The sequence below is a fragment of the Stegostoma tigrinum genome, chromosome X (assembly GCF_030684315.1).
Source record: "Stegostoma tigrinum isolate sSteTig4 chromosome X, sSteTig4.hap1, whole genome shotgun sequence".
NCBI lineage: Eukaryota > Metazoa > Chordata > Chondrichthyes > Orectolobiformes > Stegostomatidae > Stegostoma > Stegostoma tigrinum.
This window is the reverse complement of record NC_081404.1, coordinates 6,153,653-6,175,900: the sequence shown is the minus strand read 5'-3', so window position 1 is coordinate 6,175,900 and position 22,248 is coordinate 6,153,653. Positions and strand designations below refer to the sequence as shown.

At 40.9% G+C, this 22,248-nt stretch overlaps 1 protein-coding gene across 6 annotated transcripts in view; it reads right to left on the bottom strand.

Annotated features, from left to right (window-relative positions):
* The window catches only part of tfcp2 (transcription factor CP2), a 116,785-nt gene that overhangs the window by 60,503 nt on the left and 34,034 nt on the right, over positions 1-22,248 (bottom strand). For all 6 annotated transcript variants that reach the window (XR_007246685.1, XM_048523510.2, XM_048523509.2 and 3 more), the window contains exons 4-5: positions 16,031-16,136; positions 8,936-9,042 (exon numbers count right to left, since the gene is read on the bottom strand). Coding sequence is in view for 5 of the 6 variants with exons in the window: in XM_048523510.2 (XP_048379467.1) it covers positions 8,936-9,042; positions 16,031-16,136 (213 nt within the window). In the remaining variant the exon portion in view is untranslated. The remainder of the gene's footprint in view (positions 1-8,935; positions 9,043-16,030; positions 16,137-22,248) is intronic.

Below are 22,248 nucleotides of genomic sequence, written 5' to 3'. Positions count from 1 at the left end.
GAAAGTCTTGACACACATTCTCCTGAATCACCTACTTCCTCTAGCTCAGATAATCCTCCTAGAGAGCTCTATTTTAGAATTTCCAGAAGAACCTCCAACATGGTTTTTGTTAACAGAAAAGTCAAAAGAAAACGTTGAAAACAACATGCAGAGCTCTTCATTGCATTCATCAACCTGATCAAAATACTTGACTCAGTAGATCATGCTTAAAAAAGATTTAGATATCCCAAAAGAAAAAACACGATCATAATCTTGTAGCTGCTTCATGATGACAGGACTGTAATGTCTTGAAGAAAGACCTCTGAAACAGACTTCAAACTCCAGACCAGGGTCAAGCAATGCTGTGATAGCCCCCAAAAGGAGTTACAATCTACCTGACAGTGGCTATTCAGCTCAAAAGGTGAACTGCCTTCTGGTTTCAGTATTAACTGCTGGGCAGATGGAAAACATCTGAACATCAGTCACCTTTATTATTATCTACATGTGGCTCCAGACCCACAGCAACGCGGTCGACTCTGAACTGTTCTCTGGGCAATTAGGGATGGGCAATAAATGCTGGCCGAACCAATAACACCCATATCCTATTAATGTATTTACTGAGAGTTAATTGAGTGAAAAGTGGAATGTATAAATGTGTGGAGCTCATAATAAGTGGTTATAAGAGTTTTATGTAGTGTAATTAACTGAAATAAAGCTCTCACTACAGAAGTGCGGACTTGAACTCAGTTCAAAAACGTTTATCTTCGAGTATATAACAATTGTGTGCCAAAACTAACCTGACCACCATAGATACATCTGATCTACAATTACAGGATGACTGCAGTGTGGTTGCCCACTCTGCTCCACATTGGCAAGCCACTCTCAATCTCTTCAATTCAGCATACAAGAAATTTAGCCAGTTCTTGAATGCTGCCAAAACAAAACTCACTTCAACCTGCACATGGTCAGCTAAATATTCCACCAGCCGTATAAGCCTGAAGGAAAACACCTGGTATATGCTGAGGACTTCCCACACCTGGGCAGCCACCACTAACTAGGAGATCCGACATGAGATCAGCTGTGGTGACTCAGCTTTCTACAATCCATGGCAGCCAGCATTTGAGTAAAGAACGCCCACAGTTCACAACAAATGTTGTCATTGCACTCCTACATGGAAGTTCGACTTGGACTTTGTATCATCAACACAAGAGTTCCTAAAAAATTCTACCAGCAATGTCAGAGGTCCATTAACCAAATGCTAGGTAACCTTCCTGAAGCCAGTTGCACCAGCATTCAGGGAAACCTCCTGCAAAACCAACCCAGTTGGACTGAACACTGTGACCCAATGGCCAAAGTGTGTTCCCTGGACAAATGCGGTTTTCTCAGGTATGAAATGGCTAGCATTCTAGGGAAGACCAAAGAAAATGCTGCAGAGACATTCCAAAACTCACCTCAAAATGCAGGAGTATCAAACAGTAATGACTGGGAGAAGACTGCTACATCAAGCTGCACACTTAAAAGTCACATTTTATTGGTGACAGAGGAGAGGAAAATTGAAGGAAGCAAATCTTATAACCCCACGACATCATGCCCACATTACTAAAGATGAGAGTTGAGAATTGGTTTATTCAGTCAAATGAAGACTCATGCCACATATTCTCAATATGAAGCAGATGGCATCCTTGAATCCAAGGACAGCTGATGTATGTAATCCCACAGCACTCAGAAACCTCTAACAGGTCCTATTGAGATACAAACCACCAAGCCTGTATACAAACCACACCCATGCTTCCCCAGGGTAGCAGTTTCCCCCCGCAAAAAGCCAGAAGTTACACCTCTTGTGCCAACTTTCCAACAATGCATTCATGCTCACAATCCTATTGTTGTACTGATGTGCAGGTGGCACCAGGAGCAATTCTTTATTACCTTCAAGGTTGTGCTTCTTAACTGTGTTTCTAAATCTTTTAAACCCACCTGCCAGATTGCAATCAACCTTATATGCAAGCCGTTGGCACAGACCCGGGCCATGACCTTAGACTCTGCAAACCGTTGTACAGTCAGAGATATCCCAGGATGGGGCAAAATCATACAATCACATCTTCTCTCCAAACTACAGAATTCCAGGTATCCACTGCTCTCTTCACCTTTCTCCTCACTCCGTTTACAGCTGAAATACCAAGTGCTATAGTTTTGAGTGTGGCTGGCCTTCCTAGAAGATCCCTATTCCGCATTCATATTGAGGAGTGAATAATGGTTAGAATGCAAGATGTTTTCAAGGATCATCAGACTGGTGAGCCTAACATCTGTGGTGCATTAATTTGTTACAGCGGATTCTGAGACAGGATCTACAGGCATTCGGTGAGACAAGGACTCATTTGGGATAGTCAAAATGGTTTTGTGCACAAGAAATCGTCTCATGAGTTTGACTGACTTTTTTTTGAAAAGGTGACCAAGTAAGTAGAGGAGGGTCGTGTGGTAGATATTGTCTACATGGACTTCACCAAGGCCTCTAACTCGTTACTGCATGGTAGGTTGTCAACTAAGATTAAATCTCTCAGAACCCAAGGAGAGCTAGCCATAAGACCATAAGACATAGGAGTGGAAGTAAAGTCATTCGGCCGATCAAGTCCACTCCGCCATTTAAATCATGGCTGATGGGCATTTCAACTCCACTTCCCTGCACTCTCCCCATAGCCCTTGATTCCTTCTGAGATCAAAAATTTGCCAATCTCCGCCTTGAAGGCATCTGACGTCCTGGCTGCCACTGCACTCTGCGGCAATGAATTCCACAAGCACACAACTCTCTGGCTGATGAAATGTCGTCTCATTTCCGTTTTAAATTTACCCCCTCTAATTTTAAGGCTGTGTCCACGGGTCCTAGTCTCCCCGTCTAACGGAAACAACTTCCCAGCGTCCACCCCTTCTAAGCCAAGTGGATAAAAAAATTGGCCTGACAGTGGAAGACAGAGGGTGGTGGTAGAGGGTTGTATTTCAGACTGGAGGCCTGTGGCCAGCAATATGCCACAAGGATTGGTGCTGGGTCCACTGCTTTTTGTCATTTATATAAATGATTTGGGTGTAAATATAGGAGGTATGGTTGGGAAGTTTGTGGATGACACCAAGATTGGTAATATAGTGGAATGTACTGTGATCTTGATCAACTGGGCCAGTGACCCGAGGAATAGCATATAGAGTTAAATATATATAAATTCAAGGTAAAGCAAACAAGGGTAAGACTTACAGTCAACAGTAGGGCCCTGAAGATTGTTTATAGAACATAGATCTAAGCGTACAGGTTCATAGCTCCTTGAAAATGGAATCACAGGTAGAGAAAGCAGCGAAAAAGGCTTTCAATTTGCTGGCTTTCATTGGTCAGGACATAGAGTACAGGAGTTAGGACATCTTGCTGCAGCTGTACAAGTTGTTGGTGAGGCCACATATGGAGTACTGCATGCAGCACTGATCATCCTACTCTAGAAAGGATATTATTAAACCAGAAAGATTGCAGAAAAGATATATTAGGATTCTATCTGGACTGGAAGGTTTGAGTTATAAATGAGTTGGATAGGCTGGGACTTTTTCCTCCAAAGCGTAGGAGACTGAGGAGTGACCTTACAGAGGTCTATAAAATCATGAGAGGCAGAGATAAGGTAGATAGCTAACAGCTTTTCCCCCAGGGCATGAAGATAACTCAAGCTAACATACAGAAACATCTCTATTGGTCTAGATTACACAGGGATGCGCTTGAATTTGCCATACCGATCATACAAGTGAAATGGCAGGAAAGCGACAGGCAGTAATAGTGTGCCTTTGATGCCAATTCCCATGTTTGAAGAACCTTTCATAGGGGTTATGTTTGATTGTGTAGGTCCCCTCCCTAAAACCAAAGTGGAAACCAGTATTTACTAATCACAATGCATGTGTCTACCAGATTTCTGGAGACAATTCCATTATGGAATATTAAGGCAAAGAAGGTTGTGGGGGAGTTACTTACTTTCTTTACCCATTATGGTTTACCCAGAGGGGTTCGATCAGACTAAGGGTCTAATTTTACCGCCAAACTATTTGACGTGCTCATGGACAGTTCAGGCATCCACCACTTTAACTCAAGTGCATAGCATCCTGAATCCCAGGAAGCACTGGAAAGGTGGCATCACACCCTAAAGACCATACTGAGGGCTCATGATTGGGATAAAGGTATGCCATTTACATGGTTTGCCATTAGAGATGCCCCAAATGAATTGATTCAGTTTATTGCATTGTAGTTGATATTTGGATGCGAAGTTCGAGGGCCTTTAAAATTAATCAAGGAAAAGTTCATAAGTCCGAAGTCAGAGTGCTCACTGTTGGATTACGTACCTGAGGTGACACAGCGACTAATGAAGGAAGATGCAAATAAGAAATCTAAAATTCATGTTTGCTCATGGGGATAAAGTACTGGTGTTGTTACCAATGGAAAGCAAGGTTTAGTGGTCTCTATCAGATTGAGGAGCCGAGTCAGGTGAATTATCTGGTGAAGATGCCAGATAGGAAAATACTTTCAGGTAGGTTGTGTAAATATGCTGAAATCTTACTATGACAGGGACAGGGAACCTGGGAAATAGGTATCAGTTGTTGGTCCTCAGAGTGAGGAATCAAAACCAGAGGATTTGGATTTTGATGTGCCTCAAAATAAATTAAATAATGAGGAAGCCCTTGGAGAATGAGATCGGATAGTGAGCTGTCTCAGGAGCACAGAGCTGATTTTAAAGATTTTAAAGTTTCGGAGATGGTTGTGTATACTGACCACAACCCCCTCACCTTTTTGTGATGATTTAAGGACAAGAATACAAAACTATTTCCTTGGAGTCTTATGTTACAGGCTTTTAATTTACGGATTACACACGTGGGTTGTAAAAATAATTCTGCAGATGCGTTATTGTGCGTTTAAAAGAAAGTGTGCAGACAAGATCGAACTGGTACAGTCGAAAGTTACATACGTATGCAGAATTAGTGTGAAGGGCTTAACTTTAGATTAATGACTTGGGTATCTCGTGATAACAGTGTTAATGCTTAAACAAAAATGAAGCTGTCTTTTCATAACGATGTTTCATTTTTTTCTCGGGGGGGGGGGGGGGGGGGGGGGCGCCAAAACAGATGTGTTCATGTTGTGTAGAGTGGGTGGCTCCTTTAAGAGATAAAGTGCTTTTCTAAGTTTAGCGATTTATACAGAAAGAAGTGTCTGCATGTAGCTATGGACGTGCAGTCAGTTCTAAAATTGAAACGTAGCGCTTGGCTGTGTGATTGGAAACCTTAGGCTTGTTCTGATGTTTTGGCAACGAGCTGCAATCAGCCAATTAATTTAAACCAAGCATTTAGCAACTGAAAGCCAATTGAATTCAAATCTGATTGTTTTGACAACCTCAGACCAATGCTATTTCAAGAAAATTGATAGGTCATCCAAGGTATGTAAAAGAGGGTTTTAAAAAAAAAATTCAGAGTGACAGCAAACTGCCATGAGAAATAAGCAACTAGCTCTCAAGAAACCACCACCTCATCCATGAAAGGTACCACGTCACTTCTAACTAACAGTCAGAGAAAACATCCCTGACAACAGGATCAGTGGAAGAAAGGTGTTCATGATTGGAGAGACACTGAAGGGAGGCAGAGCATTCCGGAAGACACATTCTATGTGGATTCTGACAGACTAAGTTTTAATTTATCTTTTTTCTTACTACTTTGGTTATAAGTGAGACTTGTGTTTATTGGAATAGCATAACAGTAGAATTTTGTTGTTAGGGATTTGTTAGGAGTTTGTTGGGGGGGGGGGGGGGGATTTGTTCGGTTTGTTAGCAGTTCTATTAATTTATTCACTGCATTGGTTAAATTAAATTAATAAATTGTTAATTGTTAATTATAAAGTGAATATCAAAGATTTTCTTCATTTAGCCTCCCCTTCTTCATAATAGTTACCACTGAATGCCACGGAGCAATGCTTAAAATTCTCTCTTGTTGGAGATGGTCTGGTACTTGTGCGGTGAGAATGTTACTTCCAGATTCAGATCTTGGTGCATTTGATCACTGGCTGCTTCAATATCTGAGGAGTTATGAATGGTGAACATTGCATAAGCATACCCGCTTCTGGCCTTATGATGGAGGGAAGGGCATTGATGAAGCAGTTGAGGATGGTCAGGTGGGGATAGTTCAACATCAGTCACAACGCCTCTGATATTGACACTGAAGCAGTCTGCTCTTGTGTGTAGCAAGAATTAGACAACATTCAGGTTTTGGTTGACAAATGATAAGAAACACCCAGTGCCAAGCAATGACCATCAAGAAGAGAATATAATCATCACCTCTTGATATTCAGCAGCACCCACATGTGAACTCCCCACAGGGCAATACCCTGAAGATTACCACTGACCAGAAACTGAATTGAACCAGTCGTAAGTATTACATCCACAAAGCAGGTCAGAGGTTGGAAAAATCTGTAGCAAATAACACCTCCTGACTCCCCAAAGCCTGTTTACCATCTATAAGCACAAATCAGAAAGTGTGATGGAATATTCTGCACTGCCTGGATGATTGCAGTTCTAAAAACACTTGAAGCTTGATATCAACTAGGCAAAAATAACCTGCCTGATTCTTACTGGTCACTATCACAGATCACAAGCCCAGTTCACTCAAGGTCATGTTGAACTTTTAAATTCAATCATGTGCTTTTAGAGAAAAAAAGAAGAGGAACAATACAGCCAAAGTGACTGCAGGTACAAGTCTGTGGGAGAGGTACTCTGGCATGTTACACCTACAAGAAGCTAAGAGGAGAAAAAACTGCATTTACAAACTGAGGCATAATCTCCTGAGAGCATCCAAGACTGTAATCATGAGTTTTAAGGAAACAAAGACAGTCCTTTCAGTGTGACACATATTTGCATTCCCTTCCTTCAAGAATAGAAGGACAGGGGTTAAAAGCAAGTTTCAATGAGACAAGTCTGTGTGTTAGTAGGTGAAGGTCTTCATGTGGGGACCAATATGTTGTGAAGGCGTTTCAGAGACAGTAGGAACTGCAGATGCTGGAGAATCTGAGATAACAAGGTGTACAGGTGGATGAACACAGCAGGCCAAGCAGTATCAGAGGACCAGGAAAGCTGATGTTTCGAAATAGAAGGGTCTAAGCCCAAAACGTCCGCTTTCCTGCTCCTCTGATGCTGCTTGGCCTGCTGTGTTGTGAAGGTCACAGCTTTAAAAACAGCCATTAAATATCACTGCACCATAGAGAAAGAAAGGGAAGATACACTCAGTGCTGCCAGACAGCCATTATCAAATATAACCAGGTCAAGGGAATTTCAATTGACCTGCAAAGCCAAGAATCTCAAAATCAAATATCGACACCAGTGTTACCAGTAAGATATAATGCTATGGCTATGATGGTCGACTATCTACTCTTCACAAGCGACCACTCAAGACTCATTTGCAGATCTTTCAACTTGTACCTTTGCTTAGACTCACTTCTTATTTCTAATCTGTGTGTGCACAGCATTATTTCCTGTGTTCAGTAATTAATAAACTACTTTATTAACTTCAAAAAGCCTGGTTAAATTGGCTCCTCTTAATTTTTTTTGGGCTGGGAGAAAGGTATCCACAAAGGAAGGGACCCTTTGTAAATTAAAGCAGATGCCTATAAGCTCCCAACCTAATCAAATACCATTGTGGCTTAAAACTATACAGCCATCACTTAGAGTTAAAATTCTTGAACTCTGCTCCGAACACAGGGTCCCTATATCACATGGATTACAGCAGATCAAGACAGCAACTCACCACTATCTTCTCAAGGGCAAAAAAGTTATCAACAAATGCTGGCCTTGACACCAACACTCATATGTCCGAATTTGGTTTTAGCTCATGGGATGAGAGAGGAATCAGGGAGGTCTCATTTCTGTGCAAGTGACACAGAAACGTGATTGGATTTACAACAGCTCTAGGAGATGTTCCATCCCAGCTCTTTCCTTCATTAGTACTGCCATGCTTCATTGAGGACGAACACTGCAAATCAGTTTTAAAAGCAGTAAATCAACGTTGCTGTTGTGGGAGATGGCAACATTATAGTACGAATCAGCCAATCCTTGGCCACCCATCCCATGAGTCTATGCACATTTGAAAATTAATGTGAAATCTGGAGAACCTATTAGTAAAATTCAGATTCAGACCACAGAATTAAGACTTAAACTTGCACAAACATTCTTTATCCTCTTCATTTTGCAAAGAAAACATAAGCGGTGTATATTTTGTTTTGGTCTTATTTTGTGTGGGAAGTGATCTTCATTTAATTTGAAGTTGAAGTGCAGCAAGAAAGGAAATGGGGCATAGTTTCGCTGGAAATTGGAGAGGATTAGAATTATCACAAAAACAGTTGTTTGGCAACACAAGTATTCAAGTTTAGAATTGCAAACTCAAATTTCAAACATCACTGTTTATACAAGTATCTTAAAAATGTACAAATTCATGCTGGAACCCAGTTCAAGAATTTTTTTTGTTTAAGGTGCCATCCTTCAAACAAGTGATCGTGTTTGGCAACAGGCCAACTGACTGTAGGACATCACAGCCAAGTCAAATTCTGTCCTCACCAGACTTCAAGATCTGCATTTCCTCGTAGTAATCACAACCACAAAAGCGCAGAAACGCTGGCTGATCTTTCATATACCCAGTATGAACTGGGTTTCTCATGACTCGATGATTGAGGACTAGGACACGGTTAAAAATGGGAAACATGATATTAACTAGTGATATTTTAAACATGTCAAGACAAAAACACAATTGCTGTGGAAGTAGAGGAATAAAAATAAATTTAATCACATCACAAAATTTTTAAATTTCTACTCAAAATTCCTATATACATAGAAATAGATGAGCAAAATGCATGCTTCATCATTAAACCACCAGGTGGGCAAAAACCCTGAATATTGAAGAGACGTTATACCTGGATAAATACAGAGGTTCTCTTTGAAGGGTCCCAAAGAAACTCTACCGTATTTAGTTGTGTTGGATTTGCTCTAGGGTCAACAATTCCTACTGATAAAGGGATATCTGAAAGGAAAAGAAAAAGTAGGAATTATTGCAGAAATACACAAATTCAAATTGAACAATTGGTCAAAGAGTTACTATTCCAAGTATTTTGATATTGCATTTGATCATATTATCTAGTTGAAAAAGAAGCAAATGTTGCATCACAAAAGGACATTGTTGCTAGACTCAGTCTGCAGCAGATGATTTTCACAGAATTTTAATTTCATAGAATCCCTATGGTGTGGAAACAGGCCCTTCAGCTCAACAAGACCACACTGAACCTCAGAGCATCCCACCCAGACCCATCCCCCCTATAACCCACCTAATCTACACATCCCTATGGGCAATTTAACATGGCCAATCCATCTAACTTGCACATCTTTGGATTGTAGGAGGAAACTAGAGCACCCGGAGGAAACAAACGCAGACTTGGGGAGAATGCGCAAGCTCCACAAAGAGAGTCGCCCAAGGCTGAGAATCGAACCCGGGTCCCTGGAGCTGTGAGGCAGCAGTGCTAACCACTGAGCCACCGTGCCACCCATGACGTGTACCAAGAGGGAAAAATCTACTTGACATTATCCTCACCAATCTACTTGCTGAGACATCTGTCCATGTGGAGACAAAGTCTCATCTTCAGATTGAAGATGGCCTCCACCATGTCATATGGCACTGCCACCTTATTGAATAGGACAGATTTCCAACAAATCTAACCACTCAAAACTGGACAAGCATGAGGTGCAACATTTGGACCACTGGGGTAGTGCACTGTAAATCAAGCCCTGTTAATCATGGAGTGTACCAACGTAAAAGCTTTTTCTAAAAAAAATGCACGGTGCCCCAATTTACCTGACATTCAGACCACAGATGATGTGAAGTACAGATCAAGTTTCTGTACGCTACTGAAATTTTTCCCTCAAAAATTTTAAAAGTTAGGAAAAAAATTAACAAATTACAAATATTACTGATAAGTAATTACACTATAGCTGTAAGTAAACAAATGCAAATCACTAGCATATGACATTAACTAAGAACTCTAATCCCCCTATAATTTCACACAAACAAGCAGAGTCAAAGATCTACAGCATATAAAAAACGCCTTTTGGTTGACTGTGTCCGCAACAGTCAAAAACCTCCTTCAATGTTGAGAGTTTCTGCCTCTACCACTCTTAGAGGGTTCCAAATTCTCACCATCTTCTGGATGAAAAGTTTTTTTTTCCCCCCACTGATTATGTCATTGAGCCCTTCCATCAAGGGGAAATATTTCTTCCTGTCTACTTTAACTATACCCCTCAATTTCATACCTAAACCATAGAAACCTTACAGTGTGGAAACAGTCCTTCGGCCCAACAAGTCCGCACCGATCCTCAGAGCATCCCATCCAGACCCATCCCCTATAACCCACCTAAATCTACTCATCCCTGAACACTATGGGCAATTTCCCATGGCCAATCTACCTAGCCTGCACATCTTTGGACTGTGGGAGAAAACCCACACAGAGGGAGAATACAGACAGCTGCCCAAGGGTGGGATCGAAACTGTGACCCTGTCACTGTGTCCCCTCTCAATCTCCTCTGCTCTGAAGGAAACAACCCCAGTCTGTCCAATCTCTCTCCATAACAAACTCTCCAGCCCATGCAGCATCCTATTAATCTCCGTCTACGCCCTCACCAGTGCTATCATATCCTGCTGACAATGCGGATTCCAGAACTGCACCCAATACCCTGGTTGTGGCCTAATGAATTTTTTTTGTCAGTGGTTTTTGCTTCTCAACTCTGTGTTGAGATGATCCAGCCAGGCCTTTGGTGTTCAGTTGTTTTTCAGTTGATGAATGTCTCTTACTCATTAATTCAAAAGTCACAGCTCACAACAACTGTAGTAGGAAAGGTAAGAGGTTTACTTGAGGTTTAAACTGAGTTATTTTACTGTAAAAACAGGTAGCTTCTTCTGGAGAAGACACCACATCCTTTTGTGTCTGTCTTTTTAACAGGTTTCTAGTTCCAACCTGCTCTGTTAGCAGAGAATCAACCAGCTTAATTTCTAGACAATAGCTCATGCATTTGATCATCTACATGTTACAGGAGCCCACCTTCTCTCTCACAAAAAAATAAAAACAGGCATCAGATTCCTTTGCGAAATTATACAGCCATCTTAGTGATTCCCTGGTTTGAAAATATTTCTAAAAAAGACAGGGGTACAAAAACAAAATCCATCAACAAATTGTTCAACAACAATCTCTAACCTCATAGCCTGGCATATCCCCCTCAACTCTACCATGACCATCAAGGGGTTAACCCTAGTTCAATGAAGACTGCAGGTGGTCATGTCAGGAAGTGCATCAGGCCAACATAAGAATGAGGCGTCAACCTGGGTGAAGCTTGCATGTCAAACAGCACAATTAGCAAGTGATCGATAGAGCCAAGCAGTTCTACAACTAACAAATCAATTGAAGTACAGCAAGTTCTGCCACATTCAATTCTGAATGGTGGTGGATAATTAAACAACTAACTGGAAGAGGCAACAACAAAAATATCCCTTCCTTAATGATAGGAAGGCCTGCACAGTTTAAAAGGCATTTGCAACAATCTTCAGCTAGAAGTGCCAAGTCAATGACACACCGCAGCCTATATGCGAGATTCCCAGCATCCCAGATGCCTCTCTGTAGCTATGTGAAGTCAAGAAATAGTTTTAAAAAAACAGTGGATACTGCAAAGGCTTTAGGCTCCTACAACATTCCACCAACAGCACTGAAGACCTGTGCTCTAGACAGCCACCTCCTAGCCAAGCAGTTCCAGTACAGCAGCAACACCCTCAATCTACTCCCAATCAAAGAGACGGAAGGGATTACTGACAGTGCTATCTAAAAGTGTGCGCAAAGAATTTGCTTCAGATGACAGAGGGCTATCGTCCTGATCATTTGGTCTGTGGAAGAAATCCCAAAACACCTGCTGTGCTGTGCGATAATCCCTCAGCCTTAAATGGAGCCATAATCACTTTTTTTTGTGCACAACTGAAATGTTTTACACTCATGGAGAAGAGCATTCATCAAGACAGAATTCTCAGAGAAAGCTCCAAAGCATAGAAGACAACTAGCGATAAATTTTAAGCCTACAAATTTAAAATAATTTAGAAGAGAGCATCAGAAAGAGTGGAAAAGTCTATGATAGGGGGTGAGATGGGAAGATAGTGATTCTGTAATCAGGTTGTCAAACAATGAGTATACACTTATCTTAGTTAATTGGGAGTGATTATAATTTATCTGAGTAGTTAACTGAAGGTGATGAGAGACTCTATACCTCTCATATTCATGTTCGGGCAGTTATAAGGAACAGAATACAGTAGCTAAAGTGCTAGTGATAAGCAGAATGACACCTATGTACAAAACAAGGCTATCATATTCAAAGGGTAACTGCCTAGACTGGGTACTCAAATGAGGTACATACCAAAAGGGTCCAGAGGACGGGTATAATTGAGACAGAGCAGGGAAAGCTACTGGCAAATTCAAACACTGGCTATATGTTTCAGAGATAGTAGAAACTGCAGATGCTGGAGATACTGAGATAACCAGGTTGTAGAGCTGGATGAACACAGCAGGCCAAGCAGCATCAGAGGAGGAGGAAGGCTGACGTTTTGGGCCTGAACGCTTCTTCAGAAACCTCCTTCATTTCTGAAGAAGGATCCAGGCCCGAAACATCAGCCTTCCTGCTCGGCCTGCTGTGTTCATGTAGCTCTACACATTGCGATCTCACTGGCTAAATGTTCAAGATGATGGACAAGAGGTAAGGACAATGGACTGACAAAGTGAGTCAAAATGCAAAAACAAGAAAATACAGTGCTAGTTCTCATACCAATTTGATAGCTAGGAAATAATCACATACTTGCAATAGAACTTCTGATCATAGTAGGGAGACATCCTTCAGCAGTCCGGAAAGGAACAGAAATCCATGTAGAAGCTGTCACTTCACTAGATTACGTAAAAAACCAGGACAACAGAACAACATTGCGCATCATGCGACGTAGAAGCCCTTATTATCAAGGAGTTCTGCCGATTGCCAACAATCTGAAGATAAATGAAGAGGCGGCAAAGAAAATTGGATAGTTGGAAAGAATTCAATGTCCACGGTGAAGCACCAGATAAGGGCCAGTAAGTTTGATCATTTAGATGGATACTGATGGGGAAAAAAGGTTCTCCCAGATGGGACATATAAAAGTAAAGGAAAACATTTTGAAATGTCTTGGAAATTAAAATAAAAGCAAAATTCAGCAGATGCTGGAAACCGGAAATAAAAGCTGAAAATGCTAGAGAAACTCAGCAGGTCTGGCAGCATTTTTGGAGACAGAAACAGAGCTAATGCTCTGAGTCCAGTATGAATCTTACTTGCAACTCAGCTCTGATGAATCATTGTGCCAGATTTGAAATGTAACTCTGTTGAGAGAAACAGACAGTGCCAGACCTGCCGAGCTTCTCCAGTATTTTCTAATTTTAAAAAAATCAAAAATCAAGATATTAGGAGTGAAAATCCCCCCTAGTAGGAAAAATAATCCTGAAACTTTCCTTAGTTCTATTGGTGACATATTCACAAAAATGCAGGATAATCACAGGAAGAAAAATTCAAACTGAAGTGTTTTGAAACCTACTCAAGAGATGAGTGATAGAAAGCTTTAAAGAAAAAAAAATGCATTTATGAATCAAATGATTATGGTATCATTGGGATATGTTATTCTTTGGCTAGGCCCATCTTGCTAAAAAGGTTATAGTCAACTGAAAGCAGATCTAACAATGTTCTAATCATACTACGAAGTAGAAAGTCACAGCCATCTTTATGATGCATGATGCTGCTTTTCTGTCGAGAGATTCTACGTAACTTGAGGAATTTGTAGTAAGCAAGAATAATGGGAGTTTAAAATTAGATGTCAGGATTTAGGTACCTTATATATACAGGCTGATGCAACTTTGAATCAATATAGAAAATACTACTCATATGCAAATAAACAGCACTTGGTTATCACAGAGACAGAAACAAAAGTGTTATGTAGCCCAACTGGAAGGGTGACTTAGCTATGGATCCAAACAAGAACTGATGCCACTTTTGGTGTATTGGGACCAAGTACAGTGATGAAACACACTACAATTACAGATGATCTATGGTGAGATAAAATATTTTTTAAAAATTAAACACACAGCAGTGCATAGTCAAGCCTTGAGAAACCTAAAAGATAAACTACGAAATTAGTCCTTCTCAGTGATGATTCTCACACCAAACATCAGTGCTCAAGTACCATTGGCATTATACCACTCTTGGCAGATAAAAATAGAAAATGTTGTCCCTTGGCCTGGGAAGCTAAAATAAAGGCAGTAGAAAGTGCTGCAGCTGCAAATACACTTGTTCTCATGAAAGCAATAGATAAGATGTTCTATTCGCAGCATATTTTAGGGAAAATTTATATAGGTCTGTCTGGGGTAGGGGAGTCCAAGAATTTGAGCTTGCCCACTGAATATCATTTAGTGAATTGTTCCGAGGGAGGAAGTACATTCGACAAAAAAGAAAGTACGATTCCAGAAAGGTTAAAGATTGACCTTGTTAACGTCAAAGAAATGTTGGAAAGAAAACATCTCCAATGGGTCAACACAAGTCATGAATTGTTAGGTTCCTTTACAAAAAGGAATACTCTCACAAAATGCCTACTACTGGAGATTCTAGAACAAGGTTTCGCATTATATGCTATACAGAATATGAAAATTTATTTTCTGCGTCTCGATTTGTTTTGAAATATTGTTTTGTTTACTGTTATCAAGATTAAGGATACACAAGTGCATTAATTGCTGGAAATGAGTCATATCCAAACAGGTTGATTAAAGATACTAAGGACTCTTGAGATGCAATGGTAGTATCTCTACTTCCAAGCCTGGGTTCAGGTCCCACCTGTTCTAAAGGTGTGCAATCATCTCCCTAAACGGGTTGATTAGAAAATACCTGGCATGGTGGTTGTGCCATACCTCAGCAACAGACCCAGGTTCAAATACCACCAGCAGTTATGCCATAACATACGCAAAAATGTTGATTTTAAAAAAAATAAAAGAACACTTCTGTGACAGTACTGACAAAGGAGGCGGCCACAGCCTAGTGGTATTATCACTAGACTGTTAATCCAGAGATCAAAATAACATTGTAGGGACCAAGGTTTGAATCCTGCCATGGCAGATGGTAGAATTTGATTTCAATAATTTAAAGAACTCTGGAATTGAGAATTTAAAGATGACCACGAATCCAAACAAAACAAAAAACACCATCTGATTCACTATGTCCTTTAGGGAAGGAAACTGGCATCCTTACCTGGTCTGGCCTACAAGTGACTCCAGACCCACTCCAGGTTGACTCTGAACTACCCTCTGGGCAATTAGGCATGGGCAATAAATGCTGGCCATGAATGAGTAAGGGGGGAAAAAACATACATGTTCAATGCTGTATTCTGTGAATAATTCCATTATAAATTAAAGGCTGGTGTCTGGCTTCTTAGGTCACGTTCTGGCTTCTGAGGGAATTAACATTCCATGCCAAACATCATTTAGAAACCTAGAGGTAAGCACTCTATCTAGTGTCAGACAATACTTCTCATATAGCTGTACAATCTTAAGATGAAATTGAACATGGCCTGGTACGATGAAACCTCAGATCATTCTCTCCCAAGGAGGGGCATGCATCTATTCGACTCCACTTACGTGGGAAAACTGCAAGCATGGACATCTTGTGATGTTGCAGTGACACAATCACCACAAAAATTTCCTCTATAGCACACTGATTCAGGTTAAGAAAGAATTAATTCAGCATTAAGAGCCTGTCACAGTTTGTCAAGACTATAATCAACTGATTCAGGATTTTGCATAATATATCAACTTTTATACATCAAGTCAAACACTAGATTAAACATGCCCTTGGCCTGAAGCACACAAAACAATGTTGACAATTCTGAAACTAAACAATTCTGGAAGTCCGCACTGCACTCAAAGTACCTAAATCTAGGATCCTGTCTCCCGGCCGGTTCCACCTCCATCCTTCCAACTGCTGGTGCTCAGTGTACTGTAGACGCCGGTCATGAAACACCACTCGGATAATACTCTAGTGGGGAGACAAAAGGAAAACAATGTTTTCAGAAATTACCCCAATCACTCATTCTTAGCTTACATTTAAATCAATATAATTTCATGTCAAAATTAAAATGAATGATGAGGTTGATTCAACAGCAACATCACAATGATTCACAAGTGTGAACTTAGTTTTTGAAAGCTGACGAGAACGAGGGGCTAAATTTTCTCCCTGTCAAAACGATCTGCCGTGGTACTATTTGCAGGGTTAGTCGCTCCTCACATCCATCTGCTTTGATATCTATCTTTGCCTTTAAAATGTTCTGTTTTAAAACAAAGTAAAACCTTTCCCACTCTTATCCTACCCTAAAAAACACAAGTTGCACTTTTGCAGATTGTGTAGAACACCACCCTTGAAGCCCTCAAGAATCTTACAGGATCTGCAGAGATCTCACTGCTCATAGAAAAAAAAAACACACACAGCTATTCAAATTTAAGAAACCCTCATATATTCTGTACAAAGCACCACACTGCAAGACAACAATTCTCTCAGACCTTTAACAAGTTTTCCCAAAAGCTTTTCTCTTAAAGTGAAACAAAAATGCACTTGAATACTTGCAGTCACCAATTCAATTGTTTATATCTCTTTTGTCTCAAGCATTGTTTTAAGTGAGCAGGGTCAATCTATAAACTTTTTTTACTTGCACTTTTGAGTATGCATCACCCCAAACATTCTTCAGGTATAACATCTTCATTAGTGATCTTGATAAGAATCTTAAATACTTTGACAAACAGAATCGAAGACACTGCTGCGACAAGAGCCATTGTTTCAGCAGCTAAAATACTTTTAACACCTGACATTTCCTTAGCTTCTTGAGCAAAAGGCAGGGGTCCCCATTTTCCTCCATAAAGTATAACGGAACTACTGCACTTGAACACCAATTAGCACATGAAGCAACGCTAAAAATATCTCACTCCATGTTCTTCAGATCATCAGATGCATGGAAATTTAATGCATTTCTTCAGACTTTGTCATTAATGTTTTACTTACCTCTCAATTTTTGGCTGTTTCATAGTAGTATAAACTCCAACACATCAAAACTAGCATCATGTCTAAGCAGAATAACCAACCAGCTGAACCGACCACAGACAGATGTTTGCAGCACAAGAAGCATCCAGTCAGACCAGAGTGTCCACGTTAGTTAAAGATTTGACTACACTAATCCTATTTTCCAGCTCCTGGCCTGTAAGTCCTGGAGGCTAAGGCAACGCAAGTAAATATCTAAAAATCGCTTAAATGTTGAGCTTCAAACTTAATCACCCTTTCAGGCAGAATGTTCCAGGCTCCCACCAACTTCAGTGAAAAAAAACCTTTAATGCTCCTTTGTTTCTGCCTATCTTCTTAAATTCTATGCCCCCTTGTTAATGATCCTTCTACTGATGGAAAAAAAGATGCCTTCCTTACTATGCCCCTCAATATTTCATCAGGTCATTTCTCAGCTTTTGTTCCTCCAAGAAAAAGAAAACTAATATTTCAACCTAATCTTTCCTCAAAGCTCAGACCCTACAGCCCAGACTGCATTCTGGTTGGTATATCTCCTCTGCACTCTCTCTACTGTAATCACGTTCCTCCTATAATGTAGTAACCAGAACTGCACGCATGACTCCAACTGTGGTCTAACTAGCATTTTGTACAGTTCCAGCATAACCACCTTATTTTTGTCTGTTGATATCAAGCTGCACAACTGTTCTCCCTTCAATAGGTATACCATCTTTAATGGTCTAATATGATTAACTGGAGTGGGATTTGCAATAGGATTGTTGATTTAATGCGATTCCAGACCTACTCCGCTTAGTATCCAAACCAAAAGCCCCAAGTAGTTTGATTCCCGATTTAAAACTCTAATCTTATTAACAGTATTTCTTGAACTTCACAAACAGCCTCAAGTCCCTCAGCCTTTCCTCGTAAGACCTTCCCTCCATACCAGGCAACATCCTAGTAAATCTCCTCTGCAGCCTTCCCAAAGCTTCCACATCCTTCTTATAATGCGGTGACCAGAACTGTACGCAATACTCCAAGTGCAGCTGCACCAGAGTTTTGTACAGCTTCACCATAACCTCTTGGTTCCGGAACTCGATCCCTCTATTAATAAAAGCTAAAACACTGTATGCCTTCTTAACATCCCTGTCAACCTGGGTGGCAACTTTCAAGGATCTGTGTACATGGACACCGAGATCTCTCTGATCATCTACACTACTAAGAATCTTATCACTAGCCCAGTACTTTGCCTTCCGGTTACTCCTACCAAAGTGCATCACCTCACACTTATCTGCATTAAACTCCATTTGCCACCTCTCAGCCCAGCTCTGCGGCTTATCTATGTCTCTCCGCAACCTACAGCATCCTTCGTCGCTATCCACAACTCCACCGACCTTAATGTCGTCTGCAAATTTACGAACCCATCCTTCTACGCCCTCATCCAGATTATTTATAAAAATGACAAACAGCAGGGGACCCAACACCAACCCTTGCGGTACACCACTAGTGACTGGTCTCCAGGATGAACATTTCCCATCATCAACTACCACCCTCTGTCTTCTTTCAGCAAGCCAATTTCTGATCCAAACTGCTATATCTCCCACAATTCCATTCCTCCGAAGGTTGAGAGGTGACCTAATTGAAACATAAAATAATCAGAGGGTTAGATAGGGTGGATAGGGAGAGCCTTTTTCCTAGAATGGTGACGGCGAGCACGAGGGGGCATAGCTTTAAATTGAGGGGTGAAAGATATAGGACAGATGTCAGAGGTAGTTTCTTTACTCAGAGAGTAGTAAGGGAATGGAACGCTTTGCCTGCAACGGTAGTAGATTCGCCAACTTTATGTACATTTAAGTCATCATTGGACAAGCATATGGACGTACATGGAATAGTGTAGGTTAGATGGGCTTCAGATCGGTATGACAGGTCGGCACAACATTGAGGGCCGAACGGCCTGCACTGTGCTGTAATGTTCAGTGTTCTATAATAAATCATTAAGCTGCAACAAGGTGGCTGAAAGCTTTCCTTGATAAGGACAAGCAACATTGTGTCCAAAAAGAGATTTGCTGACAATAGATTGTGCAATCTCACCTGAAAAGTACCCACTATCAGGAAACAATCTTTTTGTCAACTGATCGATAATCTCATGACAGAAACGATAAACAGATTTTCCACATGCTCTCCTAAACAGTGAAGGAATCCACTCTAACATCCGTAACTCCTATCACTCTTCAAACCTCAGGGCAATTTTAGTCCTTTAATGCTTATTTGTGAGGACATTTTAGTACAATCTACCTCACAGAGAGCGATTCACCCTTATCTAGCTCCTCAGAATAAACTCCAAACTATCACCAACTATTCAATTCCCTCAGTTTTGTCTATCATTAGTTTATTCTCAAAATTATTGGCATCCATGAGATGAGGAGAAACTCCTCCACATTGATTGTGATTTGGAATGCACCGGTCAAGAACTTGTGGAACCAGATTATATCGAGGCCTTTATGAGGAAATAAGATTATTTATAAAGGAAAACAGATACATTATTTTACACCTCCCTTCAGAGGGTTGTTGTGGACTCAAAGGGCTGAATGGCCTGCTTCAATGCAGTAGGGATTCTATATACATGTACACAGCTTGCCACAAAACCTTCATGAGAATGAGGAATCCTGGTTCCAGATCGGCTCAGACTTCTGTGGGCTTCATTTCATTTTATAACTATTCAAATTAGAGCATCTAGCTGCACTTTTACGCTTGCCAGGATACTGACCATGAGATTCCCACGTGCACTATCAGAAGGTCTTTCTCTGGTATCTGGAAATTTTCTAATTCAGGTCACTTCCAGTCCTTGCAATGCACTTCCTTCCACACTCATCCTAGTCCGTGAGTCTGTAGACCTCATTTCTTGGCTATTACTCAAACATTTAGCCAATATTTAAATACCTCCAGAACAAGTGTCACCCAAGAACCCACTCTCGTTAACTGGTCTTGGACATGATAACCCTGTACTGTAGCTCATGATCACTATCCAGCTCTTGATCAACTGTATTCAGCTCAAGACGTGCATCACAAAACATATGAGCATTTGAGGTACAAGGTGCCTCATTGACTTCTATCAGCTGCTCACATTTTATAATTAATTCTGGTTAATCACAAACAATAAACCCTGATTGCCATGCTTAAGTACTGCCTTACTGTCACAGCTGTTACCAGGGGTTTTCTGCTTTGTTAGGATTCCAGACCTACTAGAGGATTGGAAAATGGCCTGTGTGACTCCCCTATTCAAAAAGGGAAGGAAGCAAAAAGATAACAGCCCACATTGTTGGGGGTAGTACATCGGCAAGGACAGAAAATTGGCTAATGGGCAAGAAACAGTAAGTATGGATATGGGGTGCTTTTTTTGTCCGGTGACCAGTGATCACTGGAATACCACAAGGATCAGTGCTGGGGTCAAAGTTATTCACAACATATATGAATGATCCAGAGGAAGAAGTGAATGTACCATTGCCAAATTTGCAGATGACAACAATAGGTGGAAAGGCAGGTTGCAAGGGTGATAGAACATAGAACATAACATCGCAGTACAGGCCCTTTGGCCCTTGATGTTGCATCGACCTGTGAAACCAATGTGACGCCCATCTAACCTACACTATTCCATTATCATTCATGTTTATCCAATGACTATTTAAATGCCCTTAAAGTTGGCAAGACTACTACTGTTACAGGCAGGCATTCCACACCCTTACTACACTGAGTAAAGAACTTACCTCTGACATGTGTCCTATATCTATCACCCCTCAGTTTAAAGCTATGCCCCCTCGTGCTAGCCATCACAGTTTCAAGAGATATTGATAGGTCAAGTAAGTGCACAAGTTAGCAAAGGAAATATGTGGGAAAATTCAAAGTTGCTCATTTTGAAAGGAAGAACAAAAGAACAGAATATTATTTAAATGGAGAAAAACTGCAGAAACCTGCAACACAAAACACAAAAAGCTAGCACACGGGCAGCAAGCAATCAGGAAGGCTACTGGAATACTGCGCCTCATTTCAAGGGGGTTGGAGTATAAAAGTGTAGGGAGGTCTTACTGCAACCAAACAAGGTGCTGGTGAGACTACATTTGGAGTGCTGTGTACAGTTTTGGTCCGCTTATTTAAGTAAAAACACCATTTCATTGGAAGCAGTTTAGAGAAAGTTCACTGGGATAATCCCTGGTATGGAAGAATGTCTCATGAACAAAAGCTAAACAGGTTGGAACTGCACTCACTGGAGTTTGGAAGAGTGCAACATAATCTCATTGACGGCAAAAATGCTGAGAATGTTTCCCCTCACGAAAGCCTCTAGGGCCAGAGTGCATAGTCTCAGAATAAAGGCGCCCCAATTTAAGACTGAGATTAAGGCAAATTTCTTTTCAGAAGACGGAGTCTCTTTGGAACTCCATGACACAGAAAGCTTCGGTGGCAGAGTCCTGTGCGTATTTAAGGCTGAGATAGACAAGATTCTTGATCAGTTGTGATATTAAGGGTTATGGGAAAAAGATAGGAAAAGTGGACATGAGTGAAATCAGCCAGGGTCTGAATTGAATGGTGGAGCAGGCTGGGGGGGGGGGGGGGGCGCGACACAGCGCAATGGCCTACTGGTATTATCACCGGGCACCTGAGTTCAAATCCTGCCACGGCAGATGGTGGAATTTGAATTCAATAAATATCTGGAATTAAGAATCTAATGATGACCATGAATCTATTGTTAGTTGTTGGAAAAAATCCACCTGGCTCACTGATGGCCATCCTTACCTGATCTGGGCCTACATGTGACTCCAGACCCACAGCAATATGGTTGACTCTCAACTGCCCTCTGAACAATTAGAGATGGGCAATAAATGCTGGCCTAGCCAGCAACGTCATCATCCCATGAATGAATTTTTTTTTAAAAAAAGGCAGACTGGGTAAACTTCAGATTCACTGACTTCCCAAAAATAAGCTTTATCATGCTTCAGGTCAAGTTTCATTTGTGCTACATTTACTTAACAGTAACATCATACTTGAGAATACAAAGGGCCAGTATTAATTCCAGTAGCTTCAGTTGAGTTATCAGTCAAAGATAGCTCCACAA